General features: G+C 40.0%; 2 protein-coding genes across 2 annotated transcripts; one reads left to right on the forward strand and one right to left on the reverse strand.

Annotated features, from left to right (window-relative positions):
• Window positions 1–13214: 13214 nt before the first annotated feature.
• On the reverse strand, window positions 13215–18519 carry LOC104452537 (trigger factor). Its single transcript, XM_039307323.1, has 8 exons — window positions 18432–18519; window positions 17547–17653; window positions 17074–17117; window positions 16900–16982; window positions 16536–16644; window positions 16007–16020; window positions 15267–15368; window positions 13215–13954 (listed from the first exon to the last, which is right to left on the reverse strand). The coding sequence occupies exons 1-8, from the start codon at window positions 18483–18485 to the stop codon at window positions 13838–13840; spliced, it is 630 nt and encodes a 209-aa protein (XP_039163257.1). The 5' UTR covers window positions 18486–18519; the 3' UTR covers window positions 13215–13837.
• A 595-nt stretch (window positions 18520–19114) lies between these two features.
• Window positions 19115–23160, forward strand: LOC104435577. Its single transcript, XM_039307364.1, has 8 exons — window positions 19115–19269; window positions 19601–19692; window positions 20525–20595; window positions 20682–20776; window positions 21596–21704; window positions 22002–22015; window positions 22693–22794; window positions 22871–23160. The coding sequence occupies exons 1-8, from the start codon at window positions 19186–19188 to the stop codon at window positions 23027–23029; spliced, it is 726 nt and encodes a 241-aa protein (XP_039163298.1). The 5' UTR covers window positions 19115–19185; the 3' UTR covers window positions 23030–23160.
• The last annotated feature ends 510 nt before the right edge of the window (window positions 23161–23670 follow it).

Raw genomic sequence — 23670 nt, forward strand, 5'->3', positions numbered from 1 at the left:
TTATGGATGGATGATGGTAGAGCTGAGTTGATACCTATGAAGTTCGTTGCATGGTTTATCAACCATGAAGGGGAGATATTTGGACCTTTACCCTTTAGTGCAGGAGGACCTGGAGCTGGGACGGATGGCGCCTAGACACCTTTGATCATGTAGAAGCTAACTGACTTTTTTTTTTCTGTTAGATGCGGGCTTGTGTGGGAACTCGTGGAGTAGACACCCTCACCCTTTATCCCTGGCTTTTGTTACGCCTTACTTTTGTTATGTACATGTTGTATATATAGACGATGAACATAGAAAGAGTCCAGGTTGAGAAATTTTGTAGGCCCTAATGATGATAAGAAGAAATGAAGCTTCTCGTGATCTTGTTTATGTGCATGAATGATTTGGCCAATACTTAGATTGAAGGTAGAGTGATTGCAGGATAGCCTCATAATATAATCTTGAGATTTTAAATAATCCATGTTATACATGCTGACCTTCAATGGTAAACACTATAGATTATCTAAAGGAAATTACCAGTTAGGCAAGATGATAATAATAATTATAATTCCACTTGCGCTTAGTACGTGATGCCCGGGACGTCACAATATATGTCTCGAGCAAGCATCCAAAACCTGTAGTTCGATATTCTACATATGTGTTTGCGTTCATGGTTTGTATGACACTCTTCTTTCTTCTTGTGGGATTTTTTTAGGGGGTCACGCAAACATGTGGCAGGCAGGCGTGTTTATGGAGCATATAGATCTGGCGGTATTTATGGCTCTCATTTTGATTGCCTTCGTGAGCAAGTGAAGTAGAATCAGTAGCCGTGGTAGTATGAATTGGTAGAGTTTCTGCATATCGTAGATTTTTTATATACACCGACGGTAGTAAGAGATTTAGATTGAATGTAGATTGTTGAGAGCATTGTCAATGTCCATGGTCAACATTACTCAACATTTCCTTGTTCTTGAGAACATCAAGGCATCAACAATTGATGAGATAAAGATCTACATGAATGGAAAACGCAAACAGTGAATTAGACAATAGTAAGTTCTGCAGCCAAGTAATTCTGCTTGATCAATTAACTCCCTTGGAATAAAAGATAGACTTTTAAAGCTATGAGTATAAGAAAGCGCAGAAGATTCCAAATGCAGATCCAGGCTAGGTCTAGTAGAAATACAGAAGTTTTTCTGAAACATCACAAGAGTAAAAGAAGTACATACAGACACCGGAAACTCATGGAAAAACTATGTAAAGAATTTGCTAAAGACGGCAATATCATACTATTGACCAAATTGCACTTTATGCATCCCAAATATTATGAACAGAAAAGGGCTCCCGTGCATCCACAATATCTTTTCAGCAGTTTAAAATTTGTCACTAAATTAAAGATCTACCGGATTTATGCAGGAACAAAAAACACATCATATTATATGAATGTACATCCTCGAAGGTATTTGTAAAACCAACAACCTGGATCAATATTCTTATCAGGATGGTATTGAACTGAAAGTCTTCTATGCGCTTTCTTTATTTCTGAATTGGAAGCTCCAGGTTCTAACCCAAGAATGCTAAATGGCTCAAAAATTTGAATCTATCCACGCCAGGAAAAAGACAACTCAGTGAGAAGCAGCATTCAGGAAACTCACATTCACAGGCATTGATGGCAATAAGAGAAGACAAATATAAATGCCAAGAAAGAAAGCTCAAATAACTAGCACGGGTACCAACAACAGCATGATAGAAAGGACAATAGAAAAGTTCCCAACATAGATTATACCTCCCCCCTCGTATTTTTGAAGTTTGGGGTTTTTTGTGAGGCAAAAAAAATTTAGAGCAGAAATCGAAGACTTAAAATTGGACCTTTTTTAGATAAAAAAATATTCGAAATAAAATTGGGTGGATCCTAATTTTGAGATTTTATTAAAAGAATTAGTTGGGCTGATTTTGGGCCCACATCCCTAATTAGCCTGTTTTGGATTCTTAGTTTCTTTGCTTTCACTTCGCTCCAAAAGTCACGCACCCTTACGTCACGTGCTTCGGCATCGGCTAAAGAACGTGTCTAGCAACATGTGGGACTATATTAAGCTAGCCAATCACATGAAGAAGCGGAGGGTGTAGAAATCGAAACACGAAATCTAAAAGAAGGAACTCTTACTCCAAGATTCAAGATTCCGTCTCCCAGCATGGCGGGAGCCCCTCGGTCTGCCGTGGAAACCTCCCCTGATCGACAACCGCCGCCGAACGTGAAAATACCGACCGCTGACATCCAACGGCAGAAACCCGTCAATCCGCTACCCAACAAGAGGTGGTAACGTCTGTTGCAGCGAACCTCGCCTTGTCTAATGGAGCGGATGGAAGTCAACAAAATGGGTTCCTTTCCGTGAATTTTACCGTGGCCGGCATTATCACTATCTTGATTGCCATGATGGGCATAGTTTTTGTGACATCCAAATTTTTCAACCTTGTCTTCTACCAAATAAATCGGGCATTTCATTGACACGCCTATAGGGTTATTCTCGTAGCCGATCACTCTCGAGATAACTCGACAATCTGGGGAAATTATTAAGGAATTTTAAGGCAATAGACTTGAGAACTTGATCAGGAATCGGCTTCTCGACCATGTCCATCTTTAGAGGCCATTACGGCACAATTAAAAATCGATTTGAAATCAGAGATGGACTGGTTCGACAGAGATGTGTGGCTAATCGTGGGTGACCCCACTAAACTAGAAAATTCTTATCGACCGGCCCTAGATTGATTTTCTTATTGTTTTGGTACCCCGTGTCCGTATTTGAATCCTCGAGATTTTCGCGACAATCGAGGGTCGTCATTGAGTCGAGTGGGTTCATTGTGGCTCGAAGAAAATCGACCATGGGTCATTTGCACTGAAAAGTTCTGAAAGTTACCCGGTAGCCTAAGTCACGCTAAAAACGCGTCGAATGGAAATTAACTGTGAATTCGAGTCCGATTTCAGAAATTGAAAGTTTTATGGTGTCACGATCAATTCTAGGAATGTCGACTCAGTCTCAAAAGATTTTTCAGAGATTCCGAGATTTTTACGGAAAATCAGTTCGAACGTTACGGAAAATTAGCAAAAATTCAGATGGGCTAAATCAATGGAAATTGAGACTTTTAAACTGAGCCCGTGAGTGTTAGAGATTTATAGAAAGTTGCTCGAGATTTTTCCTCGTCGAATCGGACTCAATTTGGAAAATTGAGTAATGAAATTAAATCTAGAATGGTGAAATTCGGTTTTGGCAAGGGGCTGGAATTTTGGCTTTAATTTGGATGTTTTTGTGGGAAATTAGAACAAGAAAGTATTAGAGGGGACAAGAGTTTAATGGAAGGGATAAGAATGGCCCTCATCCTTAGCTTCCAGCCCACTTCATCTGGTCCATTCTTTCCCCCCTGATTCGAGCAAATCCAGCGAGCACCTCCGCGGAAGCCTTCATTTCCCTGCATCCGCTTACCTCACGCGCCCCATTTCTCTCTCTATCTCACGCCCACACGTCCGAACTCCATCATCCACCGAGTTTTCTGCTCAAGCAGCCACAGTCCACGTCCCCATCTTGCCGAATGAATTTCTTCAAGCTCAGTCAGCCGAAGTTGCCCCGCGTGCGTCCTCCTTCGATCAACTGGTCCGTGTGTGTCTTCGGCCCAGCTCCACGGAATCAACTCCAGCAGCATCGTGTCTTCTCCTTGTCGGTCAACAAACCGGCGTTGAATATCACCAACGAAGCTGCTTCATTTCCTCCTTCGCTGCCAGCTCGTGTCTTCATCTCCTACCACCGATTGAAGCCAACGACGCCCGCTGCAACGTCTCACCAAACCAGCGAAGTCACCAACAGAAGCCACGTCTTCCACCGAGGCTACTGCTTGCTCGTTCAGCCACCAGCAGAGTCACCGAAGCGGTAGCCTTCTTTCACGCGGCCAACACTCAGCTGTTCCTCGAGCCTTCCGTGTGTGCAGTCAACCAGCAACTCCGTTGTTGACCACCTCCTGTCTTCACGCCCGCAGATTGCTTGAATTCGGTCCAGCAGAGTTTCAGTCCCGCGAGCCCAACCGTTTCCCTCGTTTGTCCGCAGCCCAACCCAACACCAGCAACTTCTCGGCCCAGCAGCCTTCGAGAGGTCCAGCAGCCCTTGCTGCTTCTTTACTCGGGCCCAGCAATCCATCTCCTCCAGCAGCTCAGCCCAGATGAAGCCCGCAAGCCCAGCAAGCAGGTCCAGTATTCTGTTCAGCCCAAAGCCCGACTGAACAGCTTCTTTGGGCCAGCAAATCTCACGAGGCCATCAATCCAGCAATTTTTCAGCCCAGTTCAGTGAAGCCCGTTTAGTTCAGTCCAGTTCCAGCCGGCCCAAGCCCAAGAGCAAGCCCATTCCAATGCAAGAACAAATCTCAGTTGGGCTGAGATTTGTTGGGCCCAAGTTTAAGGCCCGATCCAAGCCCGCTGGTGTCGTCGAAAGCCTGATTTCGGCCGCCGTCGCGTCACCATCACAGTGTCTCGGTCTTCGCTTTTATCAAGTGAGTTTTGCTCACTAATCCCTTATTAGTTGGTGAATTATGCTTAGGGGTTGATTAGATTTAATTAAGTGCAATTAGGTTGATAGATTGATTAAAGTAATTAAATTAGAGACTTATTGATACATGTTAGGCAATTGGATAGTGCAGATAGCAAGGAAATAGGTCCTGGTATTTATTGAGCAAGTCTCGGTAATTTTCCGGGCTCGTATCGGCTTCCAATTAGGCTATAACGGGCCTAAGTTGGATTTATTACATTTATTTAATATTTTACATAATTATTTATTTATTTATTTATTTTCCAAAATTAGGATGGTACGGCCCGACAACCGAAATTTTGTGCGATTCCAATGGTGCTTTGTTTATTTATTCGAGTATCGGATTGTGAAATTTGAGTGAAATTGGTGAATATGGGAATTTATCCCAAAATTGGGAAAATGTCGATACTTGAAGGGAAAGTAACTGTGTGAGGTTGTGAGTTGGATTAAAGATTGCCAAGTGGGGCCGTGATGCCGCCAAGTTGAGAAAATTGCCGGTGGGGCCGTGATGCCACCAAGTCTAGAAAATTTGCCAGGTGGAGCCGTGATTCCACTAAGTCTAAATTTGCCGAGTGGGGTCGTGATTCCACTAAAAATAAATTATGCCTATAGGGCCGTGATTCAGAGTCAAGAATGAAGAGTCGGGATGACCATGTGATGGTTTTAATGACATATAATCGACTGAGTCGATTGATCGTTAAGTCGATTTATGATTGTCAGTATTTATTATTTGAACTGATTTGCAGAAAGGAAACTAAGACCAAGGTAAGGCCTCTGACCCATGATGTGCTTATGCAGCCGTCATGGCGTATTTTCTTATTAATCGAGTCTTAGGGGATAAAACTCGCTGAGACGTGATCTCATTGGTTATTGAATAACCATTTCAGGACTCTAAGGGGGGCCAAGGAAAAGGAATCTAAGAAGGAGAGCACTGATGTGAAACCTGAGGAGAAGAAAGATTTTTGAAGCAGAAGATGATCCAGAGAGGAATCTTGAGTACAACCCGGATGTGGATTAAGATCACACCCCTTTTGTGAACTCTGTCTTAGTGTAGATAGGTGTGAGATAAGTATGCTGTGAATAGTATTGTAAATATACTATGAGTTGTGCTGTTAATAAAAGTATGGTTATGAATTTCAATATGAAAAATATAGCCTGCTTTTCTATCCCATTATTTTATTGTCTGGGGATTTATAACTGCTTTCGCATTCGTAATAAAAAGAAAGGGTCAGCGATACTTAGTCCCGGGATATCGCATGTTAAAATCGACCTGGTAGAAGGATGGGCGCGTCCCCGAGGATCGAGGCGTGGCAGTGGCAGTGGTCGATGACCGGCTAGGAAGAAGAAAAAGAGAGAAGGAGAAAAGAAGAAAGAAAGAGAAAAAAAGAAAAAAAGTTGGACTTAATTTTGAAATTGTTCCAGTGGAATAAGAAGTTACTTTTTTTTTTTTTTTTTATTTCTGATTCGTTTCAAATCTATTCTCGTGAACAAAAAAATGGATTTTTATTCCTAGGAACAAAAAATTTATCAAACAGATTTATGTTCTTTTTTTTTTGTTCCAGAAAACAAAAATATAGAATCGTTATTTTTGAGTGTTACCAAATAGGGCCTAACTAGCCAAAAAGTCGATGTTTCCATACTGTAATGTTTCTGTAGTGAAAACTAAGAGTGTAAATCTATGGGAGTCGACAATCGCAGTTGTCATAGGAAATTTTAGAGTCGAACCTATAAACATGTGAACCATCCCAGCCATCCCATGGTCACCGTAGATTCTAGAACTAGACACTAATTTCCAAATTAAAAAGGAGATATTGTCACTACTTTCTTTCTCTTTTTGGCTAGCAAGAAACAATGTTATTAAAGATGTTCATTGACCTGCACATTGCCGTTGGTATGGTTCCCTTGTACCCCGCGAGATCTTGATGGACGAAGGCACCCTGAACACCCAAAAGAGAGAAAGATTCGGCACTCTTTGTATTCCAAATTCGATCCGGCACACCAGAGAATCTGCATTCAATTAAAGACTCACCAGGAGCATGTAAATGACGATGCCAAACCTGTAGAGATGGAATAACAACAAGAATCTGAGTCAACACTGAATAGCATTTGTCATATCAATCCAAAAGTGACAAAGGAAGGAATAGGTGTGAACCTCTGTGTGGGTGATCAGGAAATCCAGCTGCAGGAAACACTGCAAAATTCGACAAGCCATTTGGGACTAATTGGAAAAAATAAAGAAAAAACACAATAATCACGAGCATCTCACTAGACAACCAAAAACAGAATATAGACATCTTTCAGTCCGAAACCTGAGAATTCAATCCAGCATGAGAAAGAGGTCCAAGTTCCTCGAGTCATTCCTGAAAATCCAACCCACCTATGCAAGTTTACAATCTTAGGATCTAGCAAACAGAAGAGAACAATAGGAAATGAAAATTACTCGGAAAAGAGTTCTGAACCCACTGAAAAATCGAAACAAGTTTACGGAGAAACAGAGGAGAGGGAATGGAAAGGTCAAACCTGCCAATGCTTCTTCGGACGGCAGCACCTTGGCCCTCGCGTTGTTGCTTGGCCAGGATCTTCTTGACCACCATTCGGGGCATGCCCAAATCGGATCGAGACATGATGCTTCTGATCAGAGTCGGGCTGGGAGAAGGAAGACGATGGAACAGTAGTAGAACAATGATCACTATTCTAAACCCGCCCATATGATCAGTGTCGCGACCAATTTTTCGAGGTGTGAACCATCTAGGGTTTGGCTAATTGGTTAAGTCTAAACTAACTCGGCTCCTCCCAAGCCCATACCGGTCGCGACTTAGGTTTAAGTTCTTAACATGAAAATTCGATTAGGAGTCGCCACTAATATATTTTTTGTGGGTCGATTAGAAACCCAATAAAGTAACGGGAGATTTACTTTACTCTTACGAACCAGAGATTTATGAGTTCGGGAACTTGGTTACGCTAGATTTCTCTAACGCCCTTTCGGTACCTTTTTCTTTTATTTTGAAAAATGTTTGGCAAGCAGCTTGAATTGATTTTAATTTATCTCCCTAACATGTGAGGTTGTTATGCGGGTGCGCAAACCACCAATTTAACACCCAGATAAACAATAAATAAATTGCAAACAAAAGCATCTGCAATGTTAAATTAAAATCCACATCAACAACCCTAGATATGGTTTCTAATTAATACGCAATTTTTTTATTTTCACTTAATTAATGAAAATCATGCAATATGTAATGCAATGTTAATTGAATGACCTAATTCTAATGACATGTAATTTTTAATTAAATGGGCCTAGCAAAAATACTGAATGACATGCATCTTAATGAATCGAACCCTAATGACGTGCATATGACAATTTTTTTCCTAAAAGAATGCATTTTATCATAAATAATAAAACTAATTTAACCTATGACATTTTTTGTATTTTTCAAGAAATTGAAATTAGGTGAAATGTGAAAATTACCTAATTAGATTAAGATCCTATTTAATTTATATTAGGAATTAGGTTGAGCCAAATCGTAATTTAAACTAGAATCTTATCTTAACCAAAATAATCCTAAAATGCAATATATCTAAAAAAAGTACCTAAACTTATAATAAATTAAAAATTATCTAAATTAAACTAAGTGCAATTTTTATCATAATATGCAATGACGTGAAAAATGTACCCTAACTCTACATGATACATGCATAATGATTTTTTTTTGTGTTTTTGTTTTCTTTTTTTTTTAAATTTCGAAATTAATAATTGCCAAATAATTAAACATGCAATCCAACTTAAAAAATGAACTAGCAACCTAAATTAATTGAATTGATCTTTGATTTTTTTTTTATATTTTTTGATTTTTTTTATAAAGTTCAGAATAAAATTTCTAGTCTAAATATGGAAACCCTAAATAGGAAATAAACCTAATTCTAACCTACATTTTTTTTTTTTTTTTATGAAAGCAAATTTAATTAAACGGCACGACATCAAATCAAAGCAAGATGATACCCAAATTGACGAACCATATCTCGCGCGTGAGATCGGGTTGGCTACTAATTTTACATAAATTGCGAATCGAACCTTGGCGGGAGATCGGATTAACGATTTTTAACAAATGATTGCGAATGGTTTGCGAAAATCGGACTAACAGTCACAAACTTCATAAGCTACTTCATGTTGGATAATTCATCATTGCAGCAACGAATATTGTACCAAAAAAATAAAAATAAAAATAAAACAAAGAATAAAATAAGGCAAATAAATAAATAAATAAACTACCTAAAGTGATTTTTGCTTTTTTTTTTTTTTTTCTCCCCCTTTTCACGATTTGACAGCTCGTGGAGGTCCACCGGGAGTTAGTCGTCGGAGCTCCGGCGATGAGGACCAGCAGCGAGCGGATCAGCGGCGAGCGGTGGCGTCGCGAGGAGCAGCGGCAGGAGGCCTCGCTCAGGCTGAGGCAGAGAGTGGAGCACCTCGGCTCGGGCTCGGGCAGAGGCGTCGGATCGCCTGCAAGTTGCTGACTGGAGTAGCGCCGGAGGAGATCTGCAAGCACAGACAAGACAGCAGCGTCGTCGAAGCGGAGGGGTTGTGATCAGGGCTCAAGTCAGGCTCCGGGGAAGGTGCAGCGACGGCCGGCACTGGGAAGAGGCAGCAGGAGGCTCGCGGGCCGGTGGGACGGGCTCTGTCGATCGGCGATCGGGGCGGCACGGCGGTGTCGGGACAGGAGCACCGGAGCTTCGGACCTGCAGGCGGAGAGATCCCGACGTCTGGACCACGGATCTGCCGTGGCGGTGGCTCCACGAGCGGATCGGGGACGGGCGACGCACAGCGGTGCTCTGCGTCGGGCCGACGCGGGTTGTCGGGGCTCAGGGACGAAGACAGGCGGCTGCGACGGCGCGGAGGAGGGCGGCTCGGACGAGGGGCGGCGTCGCGGCTTCGGGAGGACTGTCGGGCGGCTCGGATTCCGGCGCCGGCGCGGCGCCGGTAGGGACGGGGGTTTCGCCGAGGAAGACGAAGCCCCTTTTCTCTTTTTTTCTCTCTTACCTCACTTTTCACTGTTTGCTTTTTGTGTCTTCTTTTTTTCGACGGAAAAGAAATCCCTTTTTCCCACCGTACGCGACTCTTTTATTCACCAAAAAAATGTATCTTCGTGGTATATTTCATTGTCAATTTTACTTGTGTAAAATTCCATTGAATATATCATTTCACTCTGCGCAATATTTTTTGCATATTCGATCAAAAAAATTCCCCTTTTGCCCAAAAAATGCATATCTCAGTGTATATTACCTAAATCTATAAAAAAATCTTAACCAAATATAAAATTTGCCTAATTATATGCCATGTGGTTATGATTTTTTTTTTTTTCAGAAAAAAAATTAACCCAAAAATTTAGGTGTCAACAATCAGTTTGAGTCGATCAATTTAGTTTGCCCGTTAAAGGTCCAAGATTTATGAAGCTTAAAAAAGAATGCAGAAAAGCAAATATAGATGTAATGAGCGAAGAAGCAAATTTACCCTATAAAATATAGCATCAATGAATTTATAAAAAAAAATGATGGAAGGGATCACAGGTTGTGATGGATTAAGTGTAGCTTTCACTTTTCTCATGCATGCCAGAGCCTGCGTCGGAGAAAAACGTAAAAGAAGAATTCTATCATCATCCCCCATCTCTTCGAACAGTTGACAAAGCTTTAGAATGAGACCCGATATTAAATTAATCTAAATGATATATGAAGTTACACTCTATTAAAATGACGGTGGCATGGTGAAAAGAGGATGAAGGTCAGATGGGCTCGTGAATCGCATGCATGATATTCAATGTCTTGAATAGTTGTTTATGAGATCATCATCATCCTGATGGTGTGCGGTGGCTTATGATTTCGCCTCTCATTAGTTAGTGGCGGCGATACATCGTTAATCGAGATGAGTCATAGCCAAAGACGAATATGGCTACTGTGTATCTCAATAAATTACTATGCAGTGATTATAATTATGAAATACTACGTTATCTGCTTGAATTTGAATGAACAATTTTTTGTCACATCAACAAGTTATTTTAATTTGAGTATCCAAGTAAAAAAGCTAATAGATCTGTTCATTTTCATTTTGTATATGCAACCATGTTAAACTTGTCTTGAGTTTATGTTATTGCATTTGACACTTGGTCGAGTAATTGCTTACCTTAAACCTAGAAATCTCATTAACTGAGCTCTAGCTACCCCTTTTATTTTAAAGATTTGTAGCAATTGACCCACTTTCCATGATGAGATTTGGGGCACCCCTGTTTTTCGAGTGTGACTATTAGTATGTCCTTCTACTCAGATTTATAGTGGTGTGTATTAGGTGTAGCTCTATAGTTTGAGTTCGACACAGGTTACCACAAGTTACACCTTAAAGGGATATTGCCTAGTATGGTCGTATTAATGGCAAGTTGGTTAGACCTCTCGAAGGGTTTGAAAGTGTGCCTGGTTTTGATGAAAAGGACAACTAGTTGGCGCCAGAAGTGATAGACCCTTGAGTATGGGGTGGTCTGAATATTTTACAGGCAATTTTTTTTATCAGATTTATATATATACTCGTTCACAAGACTGGTTTGATGTACTAAGCTATTTTTGTATGTTTGTATTCTTATATCGATGATTAGTATATATACAAAATGTTGATGTTGGGAGTGATCATTTGTACTTTTGTTTTTTTGGACAAGGTGATCATTTGTACTTATACTGATATGTTTCCACGCGTTCATCATTTTTTTTTAACTATAAATAATAAATAAATATATGAATATAAGAGAGGAGACGTGTTCCGCATGACGTCAGGGAGCGTCATAGCCACGGAGCTGGAGTAGTAATGGGTCTGCAATGATGAGCTTGAGCGGCCCCGGCTGCCACAGTGAAGAAGATAAAAGGAAAAAAGAGCAAGAAAATACATCCAACGGCGGAAACCTCCGCTGCAGCAGCTGCGGTCGCCGCCGACGAACATCCTGAGCAAAACACCGGCCATCAACATCCTAACGTCCTGAGGAAATCACCTGTCATTGACATCCAACGTCTTCGCTGCAGTCACCGCCGGACGTCCTGAGGAAACTACTTGTTGAATCCCAGTCCGCCATCTAACTATTAGTCGCATTAAGTCTCTTTATGTCATCAAGAAAGCAGAAGACATTGAGAGGATGGCTACACAAACCCGAATTGCTCGCCTTCATCTCCTCGAAAAGGTGCAGAGAAGTCGGCAAATCGGCCCAACACCCGAACTTGCGAATACAAATGTTATAACCCCAAGCATCCAACTCAAACCCATCCTTCCCTCTCAATTTGTCAAACACCTCCCTGAACTCCCCTCTCATATCCGCCTTCCTAAGCGCGACAAGCAGCTCATTGCACGCGACCGTGCTCGGCACTGAAACCGCTCCATCTGAACCGTCCAAGAGCTTATAGAAAATCGACAGTGCCAACCCTACCTGGTCCTTCCTGAGGAGTGCGGTGAGCACCGAAGTATACATATGGGAATTCAGCCTCATGCCGAGCTCTTCCATATGATCAAGAATCTCGAGAGCAGCATCAAACTTGCTCGACCGGATGAGCGCGTCAGAGGAGGAGCTTGAAGGTCCAAGAATCGGCGACGACGCTGTCCTACTTCATCAGGCGGAGGAGGGAGCCGGTGACTGGGACGACGTCCGGGTCGAGATTGCTGGTCCCGGATTGCAAGAGGGTCTTGGCGACGGAGGCGACGAGGAGGGTGTCCGTCAGCTGGTGCGGCCGCGAAGACGGTTGCTTCTTGGAGGCTTTGAGTGCATGACGATGGTGATGCATTGGGAAGAATGGCGATGGCCATGGTGACGACGACTCGCAAGTGTGGTCATCACAAGGAATTCAGTTCGGGTCAGGACGGCGCGCGAATGAATTTGAATGCTGTTGAGAAAGCCGAGCGTTCTTGGCAAGAGCTTTTGCTGAAGGGGAGGAGCTTTTACGGCAAATTTTGCCTGCCATGCTGACGAAAAAACTCCACGAACGATGCGATAACATACGAAACAAATTGGATTTTCACAGAGAGAAAGATCGAGTTGGAATCTTTATTTTTCTCATTCACGACTACGTATAGATTTTGCTTGAAATTTAACGATCATATGGAAAATTAATACTATTTTGGAGAGAAATTACTGCTGCATGAAGTAATAGACTTACCTAAAAAGTGAATTATGTAATATTAGTTACTTCAAAAGTAATTCACGCTCTCACGAGAGTAGTTATTCACTCACAATCATAACTAATTATTATATTTGAGAATGGCCGTGATTGCGATAATTTGAGATTGATTTACTAGGTGCTTGCACTAGTGACGTTACGAAATATATAGCCAAAATTTTAAGATGACATTAGGCTAATTACGACGAATAAAATGAAACACACTATTTTTTTGACCTCTGAAGCAAATATTGAACCACGGAATGAAACTTAAAGGGAAATTACTTCCTATCAGAAAGGTTATTAACTAAGTCAGAAATACCATTGTGAGGTTGATTAGGACCATTTGAGGTTAATCACTGAATTCCTGCATTCTGCAGTTTGGAAAATTATAAACAGACTACTACCCCTAAAAATAAAATGATTTACATACTTTAAGAAACAGCTCTCTCTATCTCATCTCCAGTGAAATCTAAGAGGCGACAGCACTTCACCTTTAAGGCAAAACACTGACCATCAGTGTTTGTCAAAGAGGTAAAAAAGGATGACATAAAAATATAGTCTTTGGATAGTTATAGCACACCAAGTATGCATCAGAATGCCTCAAGAACGGCTACATCGGTGCTAAAGATGCATCTGGGATAGGGGTAAAATCCGTTTTCGCTCAAAGAGAATAGCGGGGCGAACTTGGGCTGTAGCCTGTAGCTTTATCAATGCAACAACTGTCTGTGAATTTGGTGTGAGACCTGTATCATTGACACTGAAAATTTGGTAGTACTTATGATGACGATGATCAACGTACAATCCGTTGGATCACAGTCTCTGTCCCATCTATGAAGCCTAGGAGTTGAGAAGAGAAGCAATATCTTTCCAATAGGTAGCAATTCTACTTCCCTGCAATGTTCCGTATCGCCACTCAAATGACATCCTCAGGTGCTTTCCCCATACTTGGCTGCTCACTTGAAAAATTGCAAAAAATTCACGAGCCACTCAGCCACTCGTATGAAAAGAAATTCGATTCATGCTTTCCTCATTTTAAATGGATGCCCTTCATGTATAATTTTCTTGATTCTCCTAAAAATGCTGAGCATCATAATCAAGACACTGCCTGGCTCGTTTCATTCCAGCAGTTGCACAACTGCATTGAAACTGAAGGTTTCACCTGGTTCAAAACTGTTTTCTAGGTCCTCAAAACTCTGCTCAACCGTTAAATCTTTCCCGACTTTTAAGCCGTTCTGCAAAAGAAGAACATAATAAGAAGATTTTCATAAAAGTTCCCCATGCAGAGCTGTGACAAGTGAGGAATGGATACTCCAAAAGAAGGAAATGTCGTCTTTTTATGTGATACTCCCTTGCACAAGCAACAGTGAGTGATGGGCTTAAATGCTACTTCCCTGAATTGTTTTGTCCACTTTTCTCTAAATGCAACTAGAAAGAAAAGATTATCTAGAGTACAGACCTCCCTATGAATTTGACCTTACCTCCCCACGTGTAGTGTGAAAAATAACATCTTCACTTAAGTAAGAAGAAATAATTTCTTTCCTTGCTCTCCCATTTGGTGAAACACAGGGGAAACAGAAGTGCCAGCAAACACCTATTTATCGTGGGAATGCATGAAAGTGTCTTCATGTTGCGTTACACATGGTGATGACTAAATCACCACCCTGCTATATATAATGCCCATCTCTTGATTGTGGTTGAGAGAGAGAGAGAGAGAGTTTGATGAGAGAGAAAGACCATGAATAGAGAGAACAGAGGATGATTTAACCGAGGTTGACAAGGAGGAAAGATTTGAATCTTGGCTTAACTTTGATGTATATGTTCTATTTGTAAACTGGATTGGTTATGTTAATATGTATTCATCGTGTATGATATTGAATATGGGATATGTGGCCGAGTGACATCATGTGCATCAAAAAGGGACTGACGTTTGTGCACATTGGGAACTAAGCATCACTCTAGACAAAGGACTTTGCCCTGGGAGCCACCTCTTGAACCTTGGCTATAGGGCAAATGTTGCATAGTGAGAGCCACCTCTTGAAATCATGAAGCCAGCTCTTGAATATTGATGGGATTAGCCATATGACATGCATCATTTGATTAACATCTAAACGATCTATTATAATAAGCATTTCCAATCCATAGAAGAGGTGGAGAATTTCTTGCTCAGCCAGTGATGTGCTCATCCAGTGTGGAGGCTGGCTCACAAACAGTGTGTACAGGATGGCATAGATTGAGGAGACTTGAAAATCGAGGTTCTATAATAGAAGTGCGCAGTGCAAATAAAGTGAATTTGGCGGCATTACCACATAGGAGAGTCTTTTTGACGTTTGTGAGGAATAGATTCGACAGTTCTACCATATGGACATATATAGCAAATAAAACACTGTGTAAACTCAGTAGAAAGTTTAAAATTACGTTAAATGAGAAGGAATTCTCAGCTTCACTGAGGTCACAGATCACAAACATAAGTGCATATACAGAGGAGTCGAGAGACGTTATAAACTAATACGAGAGTGCATCTATGATAAAGAGTTAGACATCTACCTTCTGAACATACTCAGCAACAGTGGAGTTTATGACATTCTTGATCGTTTGCTTGTAAACTTTAGAAGGTCCAAGAATTTCTAGCAAAATGTCCCTGGGTATCTGCACTAAGACAAAAGCCACAGATATTAGCATTACAACCATGCCACAAAAGGAGGTTATGCATCAACACAACACCCTCACATGCTCCATAGGTAGGAGGGGAAAAATTACAAGCAACATTTAGTGTTAAACCAAGCATATATAGATTAAACAATGGAAAATTCGAATTCAATCATCATGCACATGAAAAAGGATATCTCCAAGACAGAGAACAAACAGATGGACCCAACAAACAGTGAATTTTTAACTGGAACACCTCCATTTCAACAGTCCCTGGTTTTGTTGAATATCACTAGATTAAATAAAGGACAATAACCTTTACCAAAAAAATAAAATAAAAAATAAAGGAAAATAACCCCCAATCTCACAGAAGGTTAATTAGCATGAGAACACTGTGTGTCAAAGATTCCATCTACATTGAAGTCCCAGATATTACTGAATAAACTTCGAGGAATATTATGCTTAGCATTCAACTTGCACAGTTTAATTTTTCACCAACAAATTATTTTCTTTTCATTTGTTATATGCCCAATCTTTAAGTATATAAGCTCATCCTTGGTCAAAATTTTCTATTTATAGAGCCAAGAAGCAATGCCAATAAAGTATCTGCAGCATGATAAGAGGATTAGGAAACTTACGTTTGGCGTTTTCCCTGGCAATTTGCAAATGTCACCGAAGATGTCAGAAGAAGATAAAAGAAGAAGAATGGTTAGCTAGGTCAAAATGATAAAAACAATGAGCAAAATCATATTTATTGAGTGAGCAGAGAAATAGATTTCACTACGCAGCAAATCATATTCTTGCATACACAGTGCTTCAATAAGTCATTATTTGGCACTAAAATTGACAGTGCATTAAAAAATTTTCTTGCTTTCAGTTCCAGATGCAATTTCAACATGCTGTAGGAGACTTCCTTGTGCAAAAAATATGAGAATATTCTAGGAAAGAAGGAACATTTCATCTGCATGAGTGAAAGCTTCACAAAGTTGCCTAATAGGAAATGAGATAAACCCATATGGTTGACTATTGTGACTTGAAAATGATAGAGTCCATGGTTCAAAACATCATATTTGATAGTCAAACAATGCCATTAACACAATGTCCCTTCTCCCGATAGTAAGACAGCAAGAACTGCTATAATAGGCATTTGCTAGCAGGTGATTTTACCTCCTTTTTCTCTACGAAACCCTGGAATTGGCTGGGCAGCGGCAACCAGCTTGTCAAACACATCATTGAAAATCACTTGAGTTTTGGCACCAGATACCTCGACCTTTATCTAGACAAAGAATTTGAAATATCGTCATGCCAAAAAGTTGAGTGCTCAAAGGCCAAAGGAGCAAAAAATGTACTAAATTCGTCTAATCCAGAGGGAAGCTCTAGGAAATACAAAGGCCATTTACCTTTGGCACAATTCCCTTGTTCTTTAATTATTACTTATTAAACAGGTTTCACATGCGCCCATATCAAGCTTTTGAGACACTACATACTGAAAAATTTCTTAAATGCAGCATAATAATATAATGCTTCTCACCTTCAGCTCTCTATCACTGCTGCTAGTTGTGTTGGTAACTGAAAAGTCTTCAAACTGAGAAGGGGCCTCAACATTTTCAATTCCTAATTCATACATATGTAAGGTGTAAGAAGACACAAACATGATTACCAGAAAGTTTAGAGTGCTACATGGACCAAAAAGAACTCATTTAACCTGATACTGCAGCAAAAACAGCTCGGGAACTTTTATTATTCCTCCTGAAAAATGAACAAAAAATCTTAAAAAATCGATTTGGGATGGCAAACTCTTGGTGATAGAGGCCCACTACATAAAATTGGTTCAAGCTATTCCTACAGAAGCATCAGCCATTGAAAAGCAAATTGATCAAACCAAGGGGAAGGAATTTAAGGAGCTCAAAGGCTATAAGATGATCCAAACATAAAGCATCTTCAACATCTTATGGACACACGCCCTGATAATATAGAGTTAAAAACAACAAAAGACCCTAGCTAATGTTATGGGATGACAAAATCTGAAGAATAACCATGAGACAATTATCAGAAACGACAATGTTCAAGGCAATAATCCCTAATAATGAAGGGAACTGTCCATCCGAGCAGTGGTACAAACTTATGAGTTCATGATTATCCCAACACATATAGTTACAAGACAAAGAGAAAAAGTACCTTCCACCAAACACTTGAGGCAAGTATCTCCTTTGAAGGGAGACATGAGTCAATTTTGAAGACACACTTGGGATGGAAACATTCACGGCTTGCTTCACATTTATTATCTGCGCAATTACAACAAAAATTCTGACTTCAAAGGAAGAGATGCAACATTGAGCATGACAAGACTCTACACAAAATTAACTCAATAGCAATCTTCTAAGACTTGCTCAGAAAGGCAATTTGATATTTCCAGAAGCAGGCCATTCTGATGCCACCTGATTCTTTTCGGATACTTCTACAATTTCTGCAGCAACATCAGTCCCGGGTTACATTTTCTCTTTCTAGAGGGTGAGGAAATCTTCCATTCTTTTTCAAACTTTACCATTTTGTTGACTTGCACAACAAGAGATTTTCCTTTTCATTGTTGAAGCTCTTAAAAAACAGAATCAGTTCGGCTAAAGAAACAGAATGGCGCAAGGGTCACTTCGCGGCTTTGGCCTCGGTGCTTTCGAATATATAAAGACTGAGAACTTTTATATCTTCACAACCTAACATTGTCCTCATCAAAGCACAAACCCACAACTAAGAAGCACCTCTCAGAGAACGCGAAAATTCGGCAATTGCCCAAAATCACAAGATGCTACTTCAGCGGCTGTCTAGTGCTCATATTCAATGTTATCTCTCTCAAGAAAGCAACAAAGAAAAGCGCTCCGTGCAAGGCGTTGACTGAGCAAGAAGAGCAGTTACACACAAGACCAATCAGCAGAATCTACAAGAGATGGCAATTAAAGCGGCGGAACAGAGCACATTCACATCGGAAAAGAACGGTCGAATAACGAGAATTCGAAGCAGAAACGGGAGAATATCCGAAGAGGGGGGTCTCGTTTCGATGAGGCTAACCTTATGATTCGAACCCAAGAGAGGAGGATTGCTGATGGCGACGGCTACTTCCATTTCTCTCTCTCTCTCTGAACTCTCTGCTCTCCCTGCTCTCTCGAAGTCCCGTGCCGGCAAAGGGGAAGAAGATGATATACCGGACCGGTTCAATCCGGTTCGGTCCCAAATGGCTTACCGGTTCAAATCCGGTTCGGTCTCGATAACATTTTATTTCATATTAAAAAGAATTTAATATCATGAAAACCCTTAAAATTCGTATACCTACTACAAATTAATTCAAACTAATTTTTTGATGATACTGGTTCATTTATAATAAATTTCCCCTCAAATTAATTTTTTATCATTAAAAACCTCAAATTTACCACAAATGAGTTTTTATCAGAAAAAAATATCAAAATTATACATTCGATTGAATTAGTAACGCGAACTACTTATAGGTTTATTTATGATAAATGTAAGGTAAAATTTCGAATTAGTATAATCTTTAATTGTCACATGTTATTTGGTTTATCAATTTGATAATAAAATTTAATGAAAATTGTCAAGAATAAATTTATTATAGATATATCGATTCGAGATTTTTTATGATTTAAAAATATAGTTTAAAGTTTTTTATGATATTAGGTTACAGGAAACCGAACCGTTTTTGTTTTTTTTTTATTTTATTTTCTTTTTGGCTAGAGGATTTCGCACCAATTATCAACTATCAAAGCTTTCTGCGAGCAGCACGACTACTCCGCAGTACGCACGCACAACAATGGCGTCAACGACGATGGCGATGACGATGACGATGACGTCATCAATGCCTCGGCCGTTCCAACGCCTCCCACCAACTTCGAGAGTAAGACAATCCTCGCCGCCAACTCCATTGGCCAATCTTCCTTATTTTCGTCGAAGTTCGCCTGTTCTGTTCTCGTTTGATTGCTTTTTCGCTCCGCGTCGTCGGGTCGTTTGGTTATGATTCAAGCTTGCTTTTTAAGGACATTGTGATGGTGAATTGCGGGCTGAACTGCATGTCTGTAACTGTGGAAGTCAAATTGTAAGAAATGACATTGGGAAAAAGAAAAAAGAAAAATGGGAAGTTCATCAAGAGTTGTGTACACCTGGAGTTTCATGTGTCTAGATTGTTATTCAAATGTGTGAGCCCTTTTTGTTCTTGATTTCTTCTACAGATTATTACAATCGCGAGCTTCCGTGGTTATATCCTCGCTCTCGACAGCTCCAGGAGAATCGAGTTTTGTTACGGGCAGAACGCATATCATAGGTAGACTGTTACATCTTTGATGCGCGAATCACCCGTGACAGAATGACCCTTTGTGCGTGTGCATTTCTCCAGTTCCCCTCAGCATTCTTCACTTTCTTGCATCATGGGTACATAAAAAATTGTGCTGGCCAATTGTTATTTTTGTGTTGGATATGGTTTATATCTAATGTTAGCGTGGTCATTGCCTTAGTACTGTAGTTGAACGCCGATATTCTTTGAGTAAGATATGTGCAGACGTCTACAGGAGGATAGCAAACAAATATCTCCGACTGAATTATAATACCTATATGACATTTGATCATCCAGTTAATGTACGACTATTCCTTTGTCCATACATTTATTGTCATTCTTTTAGAGGATTAATAGAATTCTACTAAAAAGATACCAAGGTATCATGCAAAATGGCTTCGGACATAAATTATGAACAAAAGACTAGCAGTTTTTCCAGCTATGCTGGCTGAAACATCAGAATTTTGATTCCTGTGAATTTCAACAACTGTGAATCAGTAGAGAAGGATAGGAATTTTGAGTAGTTTGTCATGTAGTTGGAACTGTACTTCTGAAGTTCAAACCTGACCAAAGGAGAGGAGATATAATTTTTTTGTTGTAATCTCTATGGTTGGCCCAACATTTGTGTGTTTGACACTCAATTCTGCTAGTATTCCGCTGTGCTCAGTTAGTGGTAGTGTGATCTGCAAGAAGAGGCACCTTCTCTCTCTCTCTCTCTCTCTCTACAAGTAGTAATAGCTCTTTGAAAGCTCACTCTTATTGAGTCTGAATGCTTTTAATTGGGTTGATGTGCAATTTTTTTGCCCCCTATTTCTGTTTCCAGGCAATCAAGTTCTTTGTCTGCCGGAGGTCTCAGATACTTGTCCAAACCCATATGTGCAAGTGGTGGCTCTGGTGAAGTTCAGTTCTAACTTCTAACCAATTATACAATTTTGCTCTATTTGTCTTTAAGACTTATCCATGCTTCTTTAGTTTTCCAGGTTTAGAGGCAGTGATTACAGATCCGAAGGACAATGCAGTAACTTTGAAAAATGCCAAGATTGTTGTAGAGTCCCAGACAGAAGGTCAGATGCAAGTGAGCCCTTCTCTCTCTTTCTCTCTAGATTTTATTTATTAAGTGTTCGTACTACTACTTTGGAGCAAAATTAAAGAAAATTTTGACTACTTCCTGTGGGCTATTTGACCCTTGTGCTGAGTGACTTGATATGTCATAGTAATGGTCAGGTCAGAGGATACCATTCCATGCAAGTAGCTTACCTTACTGCGTCTATTGAGATTGTGTGGTCAATCGTCATATTTACCTGGTGGGAACTTTCTTTCATGTTTATTATTTTGCTCTTTCTGACTCATTTTGCCTAACCTTTGATGCCCCTCTACCTCGATCTAGCTGAAGCTATGAAAAGCAACTAAAATAATTGTGCATTGCTGTGTTTCATTCAATAAATCGTTGAGCTTTATCCCTTCAGTTGCTAGAAAGGCTCAGTGGTGTTATCGATGGTCTCTAACTAAAAAGCCCTAATTTAAGTACACAGCTTTGTGCTTTCTGGCTTAGCAAGCTGATGGGAACAGCTTATCTGATTCTTTTTCATAAATGAGTAGATAGATAAGAATGTTAGCACACGCAACTGGACAAAAAGGCCATTTGAGTTGCTGCTGACCTATTTCAATGGCAGCTGGGGCTTTTTGATGGTGGATGTAACTCTTTGAAGCCATGAAAACATTGTAATTGAAGTGTTCTGTATGTTATTTAGGTTTGACCCTAAATGTCATCTGTTTTTTGGAAGTAGGTGTTTTGATTTCATATATTGACTTTAGCTGTGAGAAGTGTCTTGCTTAGTGATTACTTTCAACCAAAAAGTACCTGCAAACTATAATGAGTTTTTTGAATTGCCAGCTGAGAGTGGATCTGACTGGCGATGAGACACAAAGAGTATTTGATCAGGTTTTGGCTAATCTTGCTCGAACAGCACCACCAGTTCCAGGTTTTCGTCGGCAGAAAGGCGGTAAGAGACTAACGTATTCTTTGAATGGATAAAACCCTCCACATGTTCTTGGTTGAGAGCAACTTTTTACTGCCCATCCTTCCCTGGATTTATAGAAGATTGGTGTACAGCCATTTATCAAACTTTCGATGTCTTGTCTCTTCTATTTGTCTCAGCAAATATCTCTTCCTTTAGGAAAGAGTGAGAAAGATTATAGTTACATAATTATTTTCCTTGTCTACATTACCCTGTGCACATTATCTGAAATCATGTATTCTGATCATGTTACATTTGGCATTGTCGTGGGAGCTCATCCAGGAAAAACATCAAAGGTGAGTGACCCAGTGATCTCCATATTCTATTTCTATGGTTTCTGTGATTTAACCTTTCTGGATGTGGTTTGAGACTTTTTGAGGTCTCTGATATCTGCCTGGTATAGATGTAGATGCATCTATATATGGTCAATGCATTTCAGCCAGATAAACTTATTTACAAATATCTTTGATCTATCCAACTGCTTTGAAAATTGATCTGGAGATTCTGCCATGATTCTTCGATGGGCTATACTAGGTAGCTGCTCTGTTTTGGAGATTACACTTTCTTCTTGAGACCATTGTAAAAAAAAAGAGAAAAAAGACAGCTTGTGGAGCTCCATCATCTAAGAAGTGATAGCATGGAACCATTCATTTAGCCAATGCCATGCACTGAGCCAGTGACAAAAGGCTCGGTTGTTTCTTTATGTTGGGAATGAGGAGGACAACCTTTAGATAGACCTTATTTATTGGCATCATATGTAGGAAGTCAAAGCAATTGTAAGAAATTGAAAATAACTGTAGTAAGAGATTTCATGTGAAGCTTGTGTGTTTGCATCCTCCATTGCTTCTAGCTGTTAGTGTGACCCATCGCATGTTTGCAGAATTTGCTAAAGTTTTGGTGCATCTATCTCTTTCTCTCATGATGAACGTTCAATGCTTGTTCTCATTTGAGGCCTGGTGGCACAATTCAACAGGTTCCCAGGGATTTTCTCTTACAGATACTTGGTGAAGACCGCGTCACCAAGTTTGTGATCCAAGAAATAGTTACTTCAACAATGGCTGATTATGTCAAAAGGGCAAGTCTTTGTTGATAATTTTATGTTGACCTAAATAGGAATGATCTAGTAACACTGGAAAGTCTCTTGACTTCAGGAGAACCTAGCTGTGAAAGAAAACAAGATCAGCACAACCCAGACAGCAGAAGAACTCAAATCAGCATTTGCTCCTGGTAAAAATTTCGGATTCAATGCTGTAGTGGAACTTGAAAGTCCAGAAGTTGAGACATCAAGTTCAACCTCTGATGACTTGTAAAATTTTTATTCTATATTAAGTAAAAAGGGAGATACACAGTAAGTTCTGTTTATCGTATTAGTTTATTCCTTTGTCACAATTTTTTGCCAAATCGAAGTTATTATTGCTTGGTATATTTGTTACGTTCTTTCTAGGCATCAATAACCTGAGTCTGCACAGGGATGTATTTTTCTAGCATTGTTGCTGAAAATTTTGTGTTTTGGCCCAGTTCTATCTGTGGTCAATGAACTCTTGGACTTCATATATCATATGGATTTGAATCTTTGCTTTAGAATATTAATCTCAATAGAAGATCTGGAACTGTTCGCATATCTTTATTTTCTCCCCCATTTGCTATCGAACCATCTGGTCAGCATTGATTGGCGTATTTGTACCGAGCAATGCTTGCATGCAGCGCTCTGTGCTTTCTTTCGAAAACCCGAAGGCAATATAATCACAAAAAACGTTGGCTTCCCAGCTTATTCGCCTGTAGAAATTGCATTGGCCTTTGTATTTGCTTTAGCAAATTAGGATGGCAAAGTTTAGCTTTTTGACAGTATTTTTCGAGCACTTGATGAGAGTTTTTTTTATATAAAATCGAAACGTTTCCCTCTCGATAGCTGCTGACGGAGAAACGAGATAAGCATGCTCATTCAAGTTTC

This window comes from Eucalyptus grandis, chromosome 1, assembly GCF_016545825.1.
Source record: "Eucalyptus grandis isolate ANBG69807.140 chromosome 1, ASM1654582v1, whole genome shotgun sequence".
NCBI classification, from domain to species: Eukaryota; Viridiplantae; Streptophyta; class Magnoliopsida; order Myrtales; family Myrtaceae; genus Eucalyptus; species Eucalyptus grandis.

Coding starts and splice junctions, on each gene's coding strand:
- LOC104452537 (XM_039307323.1), bottom strand. CDS start 18,485: ATGGAAGTAGCCGTCGCCATCAGCAATCCTCCTCTCTTGGGTTCGAAT. Junction 16,983..17,073: donor TGTTTTTGCTGCAGTATCAG/GTTAAATGAGTT, acceptor TGTATGAATTAG/GAATTGAAAATGTTGAGGCC. Junction 16,645..16,899: donor GCAGTGATAGAGAGCTGAAG/GTGAGAAGCATT, acceptor TTCTTTGTCTAG/ATAAAGGTCGAGGTATCTGG.
- LOC104435577 (XM_039307364.1), top strand. CDS start 19,186: ATGGCGTCAACGACGATGGCGATGACGATGACGATGACGTCATCAATG. Junction 20,596..20,681: donor ATGTGCAAGTGGTGGCTCTG/GTGAAGTTCAGT, acceptor TTAGTTTTCCAG/GTTTAGAGGCAGTGATTACA. Junction 22,795..22,870: donor TGGCTGATTATGTCAAAAGG/GCAAGTCTTTGT, acceptor TCTTGACTTCAG/GAGAACCTAGCTGTGAAAGA.